Here is a 13,460-nt window from a genome sequence, read left to right as displayed (position 1 = left end):
GAAAAACTACAGGGCCATGGCTCAAGGACCAGCATGGATTTGTTTATGCTGGAAAGTAGTATTAAGTATTAGATCTCGGAGATTACTCCCCTTCTCCAGAAACAGCACTGCTAAACTCAACTGCTAAACCTGTCGCCTCACACACAAGCCTGTTTGATGGACACCACACTAACTGCAGAAGAGCCCAGTGAAAGCCACAGTTGGACTCTGCAGCGTTTGAACACATTATTTCAGGTCCAGAGAAACCCCCACCTGATGGAGTTGTGCAAAACAGCATCAGGAGTAAAACCTATTGGCACAACCAACAGGGCAGCATCTCCCAAACTCAACGTTGAGTTGAGGTTGCCAGACCGCTGTCCAGACAATCAAGGCACCAGCACTGCCAGCGGTCTCAGAGAGGCGGCCGCAGCCGGGTCAGAGGCAGCGACGAGGTCCCAGCACAGACCTGGGCCACCACAAAAAGCCCAGCTCCCAGCCAGGATGCATGCCGCTGCCTAACATTTTCCTGCTCGTTTTCACGTCTCCCTCCTCCTGGAGCCCAGGGATATATCCCTCTCCAAGGAAGTGAGAACCAGAGACTTTTTCCTGCTCATCATTAGTTTTCTTGGCAGTCTTCAAGCCCCAAGGTCTAGGACACGAGGAAGAAAACATTCACAAAGGGTCATAAAACCCAGGTTCTGCCAGGTTCTTGCAGCAGGGAGAAAGCTCCTTCCCTTGCAACGTACCCCAGCTCCTCCACAAGTCCTTTTCAGCAGGAAATTGTGTACCTCCAGCACCGGCATTTCCCTCTACATCCTGCCCAGCGCCAGCAGGAGGCACGAGCAGCACCTCCACACAAGTTATTCCCACCCAACTAATCACCGTGTAAGAGTCAACCATCATAAGGTATAAAGTTAAGCAAGAGTTTAATATCTAACGATCAGGAGCTGCTGTACTCATACAATTTGATGCACTTATAAATTTTTCATTTCTGATTTACCGGTACAACAATGTCTGCCAAAAAAACTCCCCGTCACCCTTTGGTAACTTGGATGCTTTTTCATTTCTGGTTAGCCCCCTCAGTGGAAACGTCATGTTTCAAGTCCTATTTATTTACAGCATCCTTGAGCTGGGTACCTGGCAGCGTCGTAAGGAAGTGCAGACCCCACCAGTGCAAAACATGTCGTTGTCCGCTGGGAAAGCGGCACCAGAGGCACAGCAGCCCCTGGACCAGCTGAATGGCTCTTGGCATTGCACACTGGTATTTTCAAAACCTTGTCTGGCCACTGCCCACGCCAGCATCTTGCCAGCAGCACAGAGAGGAGCAGCTAATTAAAATTAAAGCAAACCACCATTGCAAATACTACTTGTAAGGAGTGCAAGGGATGGCACAGGGACATCAGTGGTGTCCCTGCAAGTGATAGTGTGGTCCAAGCATCCTCTGGCCTCATCCTCATGCATGAGCAGAAAGAAACATGGCCCACACGGACTCATCCTGAGTGTGTTGCCGATGTTGATGGCAAAAGGTTCAGGGACTTTTATTTTATTCCTCTTCTTTGTGCTTTTGAAAGCATATCTGATGCTTTGCTGTTGCCACAGCGAAGGCCTGGAGGAGCCCTCAAGCTGGGAGAAGCCGGGAAGCTGCAGGCGAGGCTGTGGCAAGCACGGGCACCAGCTGGTTGCAAGACTGCAGAGATGCAGCGTTCAAGTCAGCTGCATCCTTTGAAAACCATCCCGAAAGCCAGCACACGGAAGATGCTGTCTGACACTCTTGGCAGCCCCTCTCCCATCAAAAGCTGGCGATTTCCCAAGTGAGACATCTCCCAAAGCAAGGAGCTGAAAAGCAAGGAGCTGAAGGGCCAGGGCTGCTGCCTGGATACCCCAACATCCCACATCTGCCCTTCCCTTGCTCCTCTGACCTTGCTGTCCTGGGCACGGCCGCTCACCTTCTGCCACATCCCTTAACCGAGGGATCTGTACCGAGCGCTGCCAGGCAGCGGGTCAATGGCACATTCCTTGTTGCTTTCATCTCTCCAAGTCAACTCTCCAAGCCCACCAGTCCCCAGGAGCATCTTCCCCAGCAGTGTCCCGTGCCCCGCCCGCAGTCCCACGCTCACACAGCTGATAAGAGCCATGAATTTTGGTTTATCAAGCCCAACAAGGGTGAAATTCATTCATATCCTTAACCATCACCTTCATCACTTCCTACTGCTTGAGGCTGATGCAACAGGTGAACAGATTGACCACCAGCCACTTTCTGAAATTAAGGCATTTGGAGGGGAGGGGAACTTAATAAAAGAAGGTGACACCTATTATTTAAAAATAAATTTATCTGCTTACCATCTTGCTTCTTCCATAGACTTCAGTTCTGGCCTGCTATCTCGCAGGACACAAAGGCTGGAGATTAATCTTTTAGCCTCATCCCAAACACAGTGTTGTGAGTGATTTTTGCATGGCTTTACACTTTCATTTTCCAGCTCAAGCTGCTCTTGAGATAGTAACATTGAAATCAGCTTGGATGTGAAAGTAGTTTTGGAAAAAGCAAGAGATTAACCTAACCGACACAGTTTCTCAAGTCTGCTATCTCAAGACTCATAATAGCTTAGTTTAAAAAAAAAAAAAAAAAAAAAGAAAAAATCCAACACCTTCCCCCCCCCCCCAAAAGCAGATTTCTGGGAAAAACAAAACAAAACAAAACAAGGATCCCAGCACTCAGTGACAATTTCTGGTCCCTGTGACCTACAAATGATCGATATTTAAGCAGTTACCAACACTTGTGCCCTCCATGCTAATGGAAAACTTAAATTGGGAGCTACATCAGACACCAGGGCTCATTTTAATCCCTCTCCTACCACGGGGCAAAGCAGCCAGGAAAATGTTGTGTTTGCATAGGACTCATACTAAATGCTTCAGCCAATGCAGTGCCGCGCTCCCACCTGCCCCGGGGCGCGTTACGCTGCGGCGGCCGACTGGGTGACATGCTCCCGCCACGCGCATCAAGTGAGTGTTTTCAGTGCAATCTGAGCAAAAGGGTAAGGGCAGCCCCGGCTGCGGGGAGGTGACGCCAGCCCCAGACGTGCTCATGAGCCTCCTCCTGCCTCTTGGGGCTTCTGCGACCCCAGGGCAGCAGCTCGAAGGTGGGCAGACCCACATGCAGACCACCCTGCCTTGCTGATGCTTCCCACTAGTGTGCAAAAAAAAAAAAACCAAAAAAAAACCCAAACAAAAAAAACCAAAACACAACAAACCCCACCAGAAAACAGGGCCACAGCTCCAAACTTTACTTTCAACCTTATTTATTGCCAGCCTTATTTCCACAGCTACAGTTTCCAGTGCATGGACCTTCCCTGCATCTGAGCAGCCTCCACCTCCCTGGGGAGAGCACACCACGTCCTGGGGACTGTCCCCTCCACGGGGCCGAGCACAGCTGCAGGTGCCCTTGGCTCATGCAGGTGTGCCAGACCTCCCAGGACCTTTCGCAATTTCCCATTAAGGGGTCCTCAACTGGTTGCAATTTCGGCATCCAAGCCATAGCAATGACTGACTCCCGCTGCACGACATCCAAAGGGCACGCTGCACTGCTAGACAGAGGCAGGGGCAATCCCTTGATATGGGAACCTGGCCAAGGATCAAAGGCCTTTGTCTGCATCAGGGACAAGGCAAGATGCTCTTTTGCGTGTGTTCAATATCAGTTAAGTGCTTGCTGCTTTGCAAGGCATTTGGTTGCCACTGCAAACAAAACGATGGGACCGATAACCCTGCACGGGGCACCCTGTTTTGGACCACAGGTCTCCCCTGCTCAGAAACACCTCTTATAACCAGTCACTAGATTACAAACTCAACCCGAAATAACAATAAAAGCACACTGTGGTTTTCTTCCCCCCACTGTCTACGTGCCTTAGGAGAAAGAAGCCAATGGTAAAAAGCCTCAGGAGTTTGCTGGCGAGTAGAGATGCCTGGACTCAAGCAAAAGAAACAGCAAGTAAGGCTGAGGAGCCAGCTGGCAGGGGAAGGCAGGGGCTCTGCCTCCCCCAAAACACCCATCAATAACCCCAGCAGCTGCAGCCCCAGTTCATCATCCCAAAGCTGTGGCAGGTCGCGGTGCAGGCACCTGGCTCTCCAGCACAGCTGCGAGGGAAGGACTTGCCTGCACCAGTACTGCAACCACTGTAGGCAAGCTTGAACTGTGGCTAAGCCAGGGCTGCGGCCAAGGGGGCTCAAAGCCCCTCTGCCAGCACGGCTGGGGCTGCAGCATCCGCAGGTGACCATGTGTCACCCTCCCAGGGTCCCCAAAGCAGCAGGGCCGATCCAGCTCCCACCACCACAAACCTGGTCTGGAGCAAGCCTCAGCTGGGTTTGCATGTCCTTCTCTAAACAGGTCTCAAAGAGAAGCAGCAAAACCGTGTCTGCTGCTGGTTAAGGGTAAAGGAGCTGACAGCTACAACACAACCACAGCTTTCTCTATTTTTGCTGGTAACAGCCCCCTATGTTCTGTGTAGGAGTCACAGCAGTCACAATTGTAACCATCATTCTCAGCTAACTCTTCTTTGTGTGGGGGAAATATATATATATATATGTATAAAAATTCAGTTTAGCCCCATGGCAGCACAGTAAATTATAAATTAAGCGGCAATCTCAGTGACTCACACAGCGCAAGTGAGAACATGTTCACAAGTCCCAAGGTAAAGAAGTCCTATATTGCAGCGTGAAGGAAGGTTTTTTTTCCCCTCATTTTTCTACCCCACCACTCTCTTAAGAGCCTTGGAATAACTATCAGCTTTCTGCATACAATTTGTCTAGCACAGGGAGTTTTTTGGTTTTTTTAATCTTGAGTCCCACTCACATAAACCCACTGGAGGCAGCATACCTCTCTGAAGCACAACAGACGGCGGGCTTTCCACCTGGCTTATTGCTCTTTCTTTAGCAAAGAGCAGATATAAAAGTGTGACAAAACACATTTTTTTTTTTTTTTTTTTTTTTTGGTATTCCCAGCCTGTCAATCAATAGAAGCCTCAGCAATGGCAAAGGAAAAGACTCCTCTGAGCTGGCCCTTATCTGGTTCCTGCAAAGGGAACAGAGCAGGTAGAGAGCCAAAGGACAGGAGAGAATAATTAAGGCAAAATCCTTTCTCTGAAAACTCCTTCAACCACAAATCACGGACAGAAGGAGCGAGCCAGAGCTCTTCAGTCAAAGCCTTTCTTGCTGTAATCTCTCCCTCGTAGGGAGTCACCGCGCAGCGTAACCTCGTGCCCGGCCCCGGCGCAGCGGCAGCCACCACCGGTGCAGGCAGGACCCGCAGCACAGCAGTGCTCCGCAGAGAGGATCGTAATTATTAGTTTCAAGCAATCTGAATTTATAATTGGCCGAGATTTTACTCGGCAGATAATGTGCTGCTGTCCTAGGCGCTCGCTTTATCTAGGTCAAGCCATTAGTTTTGCTCTTAATCTACATACATTTTTAATTTGATCTTTAATGTCGATTTTCAGCCATCAACCCAGGCTGACAGACTTCTTTGCCACTGATTGTGTTCAACATCTCGACCCTTCCTGAACATGCAGAGAGGGAAAACAAGCACCAAAATCCTGATGCACTTCGACTGCTCACAGCCAAGCTCACACATCGGGAGCGCCCGCGCTGCCTGTCGGGTTGGGGAAGCAGAGGCCAATGCCATCAACGAGCGAGCCCGGTCCATGCCGCCGGTGGATGCTTCACCACTGCAAGCAGGGCTGCACAATGCGGCAGGACTGGTGGTCCAAGGCTGAGCAAGGGCACTCCAAGCAGCGAACATCCCAAAAGACACGCTCAGGTGGCACCCCAGGACCTCCGAGAGCTCATGCCGGGGGGGTTTGGGCAGCCAGAGATCTGTAAGGTGAGCAGCAAGAGAACAAGAGATACGAAGACACCTTCAAACATGCAATGTTAACTTCGGTCCACTTTCTGAAGGCACCACCAGGTTCTTCTCCCAGCTGAATGGGTGCCGCTTCAAAGCCGAGCGGGTGCTGGAGCTGCCTGCTCTGCACAGACGTAATTATGTCGCCAGATGAGTCCTCAACCAGCAGCATGCCACGTCTCTGCCTGAAGAGCCCAGCACGTGCCCTCTCTCAAGGCTCTGGTTGGGCAGGCCAGCTTGAAGCAGAGACACATGCCCGCACTCCCTTACCAGTGTAAATGTTAATGTGAATGCCACCTTGCCTGGTGAGGGAGAAGGGAAGGAGCACTTCTTTCTCTACCCATTGCAGCTGTAAATGAATAAAAGGCAGCAGCACGAGGCAAGCCCTTCTGGTTGAAGAGAAGTGTCTGTCGGCGCAGGATTACACGTGAATATTTCAGCACGAGCCTCAGCACCGTGGGTCGCACTGCAGCAGGACCCACTCAAATAGGCTGCTACGAGCAAACACCGAAACCTCGAAGCAAGCAGAAAACATGGGCGGAAATCCAACCTCTTAAAAGCATCATGCCTCTCGCTTGCCTTCCCTCCGGGTCCCTCTCACATCACCCGCTTTCCTTTCCTGACCCACACCACTTGCCTGGCAGGATGCTACCACGAAGTATTTCATCTCCCATATCCGCAGTTCTCCGAGCGCTCAAGTGCAGTGCTGGGAAATAGCCACTTTATTATGAAGCACTTTTCTATCCAAAGAGCTGGTTTTCCCTTCCCTCGTCATCTCTGTAGCTGATAACCCTTCATGTGGAGCCTTCCCAGGGAAAAAGGATGCTGCTGCATCCATCCCAGCTTTGGAAAGCTCCCGGACACACTCCCGCGCCACACAGGCGAGCCCAGCACTTCGACCTCCGCCCCGTCCTGCCTGGCATACTGCACGGTCCCCTCAAATTCAGATGCTCCCAGACCCTGGCTCCCATCTGACAACAAGGGCTAGGCTGCAAGTGCCAGTAAAGGGGAGGGGAGCTGGGAAAACCCTCTCTGTCCATCTTAAAAACAGGTGGATGCTTTTGGCACAGCAAATCTAGCCATGTTGGACAGCCAGGGTTGAAAATAACTGCGGTTTATCCTGCATTGTCAGCATCTCTGGTGTTTGCATCATTTCTGCCAGCGGCTGCTGGCACTGGCAGGCAACTGCCAATGTCCGAGGTGAAGCACACGGCAAAGTTGCTTTTATGGACGAGCCAACTCGTGGGCTTGAAAGAACAGGGCGCAGAATTATGCGCTGGCAAACAGCACCATAATCAGAGCAAGAACTACTTTATCCCAAAGCAATGGGTATTATGTGTGCAACCACGGGGCAGGTCCAAAACCTCAGCCCAGCAATGTTCACGACTCAGATTTACCGCAGTTCAGGAAAACTGCTCACACTTACTAGCTTCTTTATAATATAAACAAGTGGAGTTGAAGGTGCACAAAATAAAAATCCATAATATGTGTTAAAGGGATTAAAGATGGTTCCTAAAACACCTTGAGGTGTATAATATGGTATGGACAGATCATTGCAGAGCCTCTCCATGGGAAAGCCACACTGCAGGCACACACTAGAGATTTCTGATGTAAAATAAGCTCAGAGGGGAAGGGGAGGACTGGGAGATGGTTTAGGGTTTAGACACAACAGTATGGTTTTCAGGCATTCAGCTCTTCTAAAGAGGAAAAAAAAAAAATTCCCCACCGAAGATTTTTGTGGAAAGCACAGCCCGTTTGACAAAATGAAGTTACTCAGTTCAAAACCCAATTTTCCATAAAAAAAAAAACCCAACTTGAAAGGCGTTTCCAGCTCACTCTAGCTACAGGATCAAAGCCGGAGATTAAGAGCAACTGCTCGCTGCTCGACGCCCAAGCGTACCGCGGAACTTCAAGAGCAGGCTGGCTGCAACGTTAACTCCCTGATTAATGACTTAAAGAGAGAAAGGAGGGGGCAGAGCCCTGCCGTGGGGCACGGGGGGACTTCGGGCAGGCCTGGGGGGTGAGGCGGCTGCGGGAGGGAGCAGCCAGCTCCATCAGCTGCAGGTTCCCGGGCGGCTGCATCCTGCCAGTGCTCCCATCCCAGCACATTTTTAATGATTGCAAGTATTTTAGATCCTTGCAAGGATTTCAAGTATTGCCAGAGAGCACGCTGTGGTCAGAACTACAGACTGAAGCTGTACGAGGAAGACGACACAAAATACTAATGCAAATACCAACTCTGCCAGTAAAGCTCGGCATCGATCCCGCGCAATTCCTGCGGTGGTGGTAGAGCATTAGGAAAAGCACCATCCAAAAAAAAGCCCAACCGATGCATGGCCAGAGGCAGGGATTACAGACACGCAACTGAGGTCCCCCCACATGTAGGATAAAGCCACATCTGCCACCGGCGGGCAGGCTCGGGCAGAGGCAGCGTGGCTGCCCTCTCCCCGGTCCCCAAGTCAGCTACAGCTCCTGCAGTGGAACGGGGAGCTGGGAAGGATGAATAGCACAGAAAGAATGTTTCGAGCAGAGGAGAGCTTCCCTCCTCATCCAAAATCACTTAAGACTGTTATTAAAAGAAAAAAAGTAAATGGTGTTCTGGCAATGTGCAAAATTTGGCTGGTTGAAGAAGCAGTTTAGGTTGTCAAGCATTTTTGTCTTCAGATGAATTTGCCTGGCTAGCTGACACAGGCCGGATTAGGGGGGAAAATATTAAAAGGGTTTTAATTTCTATCCCTGGGTTTTACTGCACGCAAACATACATGGTCATTTCTTTCTAAGGTTTCCAATTTGCTAATTGAGACATTTCCTCATGGAAAAAGAATGTCCTGGACTAAGGACCGGGCTGCTGGCGCTGCTCCACACACCAGGGGAAGCTTAGGTGAGGCGTGATGCGAAGACGAGACAGGCACACCAAGGTCTGAAGGCAAATATCAGCCACGACGGACCCCAGACACTTCGTGGGCACACACCGGCACCGTAACCATTTGGCAGCACCTACCGAAAGGCAGGCCTTGCGGCTGGAACATGGTGGGAGACAGAAATAAAGTATGGGACATCCTACAGCATGTTCCTCCTGCCGCCGCAGATGTTTTAAGTCACATCACTGGGCATGTCACATCGGGTTTGGGAGATTTTGGAGAAGGGCAGGTAGGAAACCAGCCCAGGAAACTGGACATCTAGAAAGATTTTTTCTTTTAAACAAACTGATGCCCAGAAAGAAAAGGAGGAAAAAAATAATCTGGCCTGCACATAAAAAAAAAAGTCTTCTGTATTTTTGCTAGACTGATAGAAATATTTCTTCTGCCCTTAAACACAACAGCAGGCAGATCAATTTTGTTCAAAACATTAACAAGACAAAGAACCAAGAAAAGCACTTTTGGGTCAGAACAAGCCCAGAACGTTAAGGGAGAATGGACCAAGGAAGAAGCAGCTAGAAACACATGAGAAGGCTTATAATGGGAATATGACTGCTGCCACAGTTACAGCCTCACCAGCGTGACCTCTAATGGGACCAGCTTTTTTTTTTTTAATATTAAAAAAAGAGGAATTAAAAGTGTTTTGCAGACTCATGTGGAATGCACGGGGGACAGAGAGGGATTTCTAACTTTATATAGGTCAAACATCATCCATACGGGTTCACACAATATTCAGTACAACCGCAGCCACTGCATAAAAATTAAGCTTCAAAGTACTCCAGAGGGATCCCTGGGAAGTTTGCTCTCTCCTACCTGAAGAGCAGCAGAACAGTAATTCAGCTTGGATCAATACGTGCTACAAGTGAAGGGAGCTGCAGAATGATTGCCTGTTTCTGCCGCTTCAGCTCGGGGGAAATTAGGACGGAAAGTGTGGGCTGTCACAGAGAAGAGGCTCCCCACCACAGGAGCTCCCCGCTGCTGGAAACACTGGTCTCGGGAGGACGCAGGTGGAAGGGAGACCCCAGGCAACAGGACCATGGCGGGGGGGGTCTTCAGAAGCCTCCAAATCCTGGCCAGCCTCCAGCCACCTTCTCCGCAAGACGGCACCCTCCCTCTGGGAGACACAGAGGACAGCTCAGGATGGCCCCTCTGCGGACAGCATCTGCAAAAAGCCGAAGCGCTGAGATCCCGTGGGAGGGCGAAGGACAGAGGAGGAGTCTGGGGTGCTTCGGAAGCAGAGGAGAGCTCCATCGCTGCCTCACAGAAGGGTTTGCGTGGGGAGGGACCTTCAAAGACCATCTAGTCCACCCCCCCTGCCATGGGCAGGGACACCTTCCACTAGATGAGGCTGCTCAAAGCCCCATCCAACCTGACCTTGAACACTTCCAGGGACAGTGCATCCACAGCTTCTCCAGGAAATCTGTTCTAGTGTCTCACCACCCCTGTCGTAAAGGATTTCCTCTTTATGTCCAACCTAAACCTACCCTCTTTCAGTTTAAAACCATTGCCCCCTGTCCTGTCGCTACAGGCCTTGGTAAAAACTCTCTCTCCATCTTTCTCAGAAGCCCCCTTTACCTATTGAAATGCCGCAATAAGGTCTCCCTGCAGAGCCTTCTCTTCTCCAGGCTGAACAACCCCAACTCTCTCAGCCTTTCTTCTAGCAGAGGGGTTCCATCCCTCAGACCATTTCTGTGGCCTCCTCAGGTCCCACTCCAACAGGTCCACGTCCTCCTTGTGCTGGGGATCCCAGCGCCAGATGCAGAGCTCCAGGGGGGTCTCACCAGAGCGGAGTAGAGGGGGAGAATCCCCTCCGTCGACCTGCTGGCCACGTACCCAGGGCACGGTTGGCTTTCTGGGCTGTGAGCACACGTTGATGGCTCATGTCCAATTTTTCACCCACCAGCATCCCCAAGCCCTTCTCAGCAGGGCTGCTCCTGACCCATTCATCACCCATTACTTCCCAGAGCCTGGCCCTCTCTTCTCTCACAGTGGAGAAGCTTTGAGCAAGCCGGCTCGAGGAGGACATGAAAGCACTCCCCAGAGCACTTCTTGGGGGACAGCGGTCCTCAGGCATGGGTAAAGCCTGCAGGGGAGGTTTTATGGACAGCAGGAGGGTTCCCACACACCGCAGCCTGCAGGCTGGAAGCCTGCAGAGTGGCTTTCCAAGAGGCAATGCCCACAGCCCAACCTGCCCTGCTCCCATCCTCCGAGAGGGCTCAGCAGGCACGGCCCGAGCGCAACAGCTTCAGGGGATCATGCTCACAGGTTCCCCCAGGCCACTCTTTGCCACCCCAGCTCTCAAAGGACAGGACGAACGCTGGGGGAAAGCCACCCTCCTGAGGCAACAGCCGCAGGGCACCTCGGTGCCCGATGGTGTTTCGCTGCCTGGCCATTTGGGGCGAAGGTCCAGTGCCTGGGCTTGGCACACACGCACCAGCAGGAGAAAAATAAACTGGCAAAGACTTTGCTCTAATTGCGCAAGCAAGACCCAGCTCAGCCTCCTGGTACCAGGGTCCTAGCGGAGCCCACAAGCTGCATCCTACAGCTTACATCTTTCAGGAGTCATTTGGCTTAAACAAGAGGTGCCGCCTGGGGCATCTGGAACCAGCTTCTGCTCTGACAACCATCCCTCAGCAAATACCGGCCCCTGCAGATGCCCTCGCCCGCCGGCTCGCTGCAGCTGCGCCGGGTGCTTACCTTCAGCTTCTCAAAGCGATCGCTGAGGGATGCCACTTGGTGGTCCCGGTGGCGGCCCACCAGTTTACATAAGGCACAGATGAGCTGGTCGTCAGCAACACAGTACATGTTCACCTTCTCGTTCTCGTGCTCCAAGCACGTGAGTCCTCGGAAGTGCGCGTCGGGCACGGGCTCCACCAGACGGTGGCTGGTGAAGGGCTTCTTGTTGGGGTGGGTGGCCCGCAGGCAGCGGTCGCAGTAGGACACCTCGCAGGTGATGCACGTCTTCACCGCGTCCCGCGGGGGATCCTGCTCGCAGAACTGGCAGGCGATCCTCTCGCCGGCCACGGACATGGTAGGGCTGTTGCGGTACGTCCTCTCGCGGCGGCTCTCGCTGGGGGAGTTGGGGCCGCTCAGGGATGCCTTCTGGAAGCGGTCAATGATGTTTTGCAGGGTCACATTCCTCTTGAGGCCCTCCAGGCCCCGGTGGTTGAGGGAGATGACATAGCGGCACGTGGGGCACTGGAAGGCGGTGATGGGCTCGATGGACTCGCTGGAGGAGCAGCTGGAGACCAGGATGCGGTGGGCGCAGCTGAAGCAGAGGCTGTGGGCGCACGGCAGCAAGAGAGGGTCTTCGAATAACTCCAGGCAGATTGGGCAGGTCAATTCTGACTCCAGTGTTTCCATCTTTAGTTAAAACGATCCTGATTCAGCATCAAAAACCAGGGAAGGTGATCTGGTACCTGGGAGAGAGGAGAGCAGAGACGTGAGAGAGCAGCTCTGCCGGGCAGCTCCTCTCCACCAGAAACGGGCGCCCAGGGGAGTCAGGCACATCACCCCAACACTGCTACTACAGCCTGGCTGAAGCATCTCACCACACCGTCCACCTGAGCCGAGCCACCAGCTCAGACCAGCGCCCAGGGGTGCTGAGGGACAGGAGAGCCGACTGGAGGGGAAGGGAGAAGGGGCAGCAGCAAGCTCCTCTCCATCACCTTCCAGCCCAGCCAGGGAAGAGGACTTGGACAGCAAGGCTGAAGACAAAACCAGGAGAAACCACATGATTTCATGTTTCTTTTAGTGAGTGCTGCCCAAGACAGGAGCGGGGGGCCGTGCTGGTTTCCCATGCATAAAGGCTCTGCTGCACAGCAAAGATAAACCTCTAAATATCCCCTCTAGCAGCTACACAGCCCTGTCTCCTTTTGGTGAAGGGGAAAAGGTGAATCATGTCCTGGAAACTCTGAGCAAAGTGGGTCACGAGCTCTAACGTACCATCCTCCTGCTCTGTGTTTCTCCCGGCCGTTGCCTTTTAGGAACGGGGTGGGAAAGGAAGAGCAGCGAAATTACAGTCTGCAAACTTCCATCTCTCAGCTGTCCTCCACTGCATTCCAGCAACAACCAGGGATGCCCAAATCAACTCCAGCTGGAGGCAAACAAACTTGTATTTTTAGATTGCCTCCCCTGCACCAGGCTGGAAACGGGCTCTCTGCAAGCGACCAAACCTGCTGGCTTCACTGTTTCCAAGCTCCGGTTTTGCAGAGCACCAAGTTGCACCACGAGTGCCGGCATCCCAGCACACTCCCAAACGCTGTCCCCTCCACGCGCCCGGCAGCCACTGAGCTCCCTCTCCACCCAGGCTGCAGGACAATTCTCCATCTGGGCTGGAGGACATGCAAGCAGCAGGCACTGGGGGAGCACACTGACAGCCCCATCTTAATAAAAACCCCACCGAACTCGCAGTGGGCACAGGCTGCGAACCGACCTCCAGACCTTGCGCCGGCTTCTGGCAGGTCTCCAAAACAAAAGGGAAAGACAATAACAGCCTGGCAGGTGCCAAGAAGAGAAACCACACGCTTCCCTCCCCAGCTTCACCACAGCCATGCGCAGGGGCTAATTAGCGAGGAGGGGGACAGGGTGGGCTTCGCAGCAGCCCCGCTGCCTCCAGCTCTGCTCTGTGTTAGAAGCAAACCAGCAATCAATTAATCGGCGCTGCTGCTTCT

General features: G+C 52.4%; 1 protein-coding gene across 3 annotated transcripts in view; it reads right to left on the bottom strand.

The window, feature by feature from the left end:
• Positions 1-13,460, bottom strand: part of MID2 (midline 2) — a 139,449-nt gene that overhangs the window by 83,311 nt on the left and 42,678 nt on the right. For all 3 annotated transcript variants that reach the window (XM_052813453.1, XM_052813451.1, XM_052813452.1), the window contains exon 2: positions 11,485-12,206. In XM_052813453.1, the coding sequence (XP_052669413.1) occupies positions 11,485-12,150 (666 nt within the window). In that variant the 5' untranslated portion in view covers positions 12,151-12,206. The remainder of the gene's footprint in view (positions 1-11,484; positions 12,207-13,460) is intronic.

This window comes from Harpia harpyja, chromosome 18, assembly GCF_026419915.1.
Source record: "Harpia harpyja isolate bHarHar1 chromosome 18, bHarHar1 primary haplotype, whole genome shotgun sequence".
In the NCBI taxonomy this organism is placed as follows: Eukaryota; Metazoa; Chordata; class Aves; order Accipitriformes; family Accipitridae; genus Harpia; species Harpia harpyja.
The sequence above is the reverse complement of the archived record's forward strand: the minus strand, read 5'-3'. Positions and strand labels throughout refer to the sequence as shown.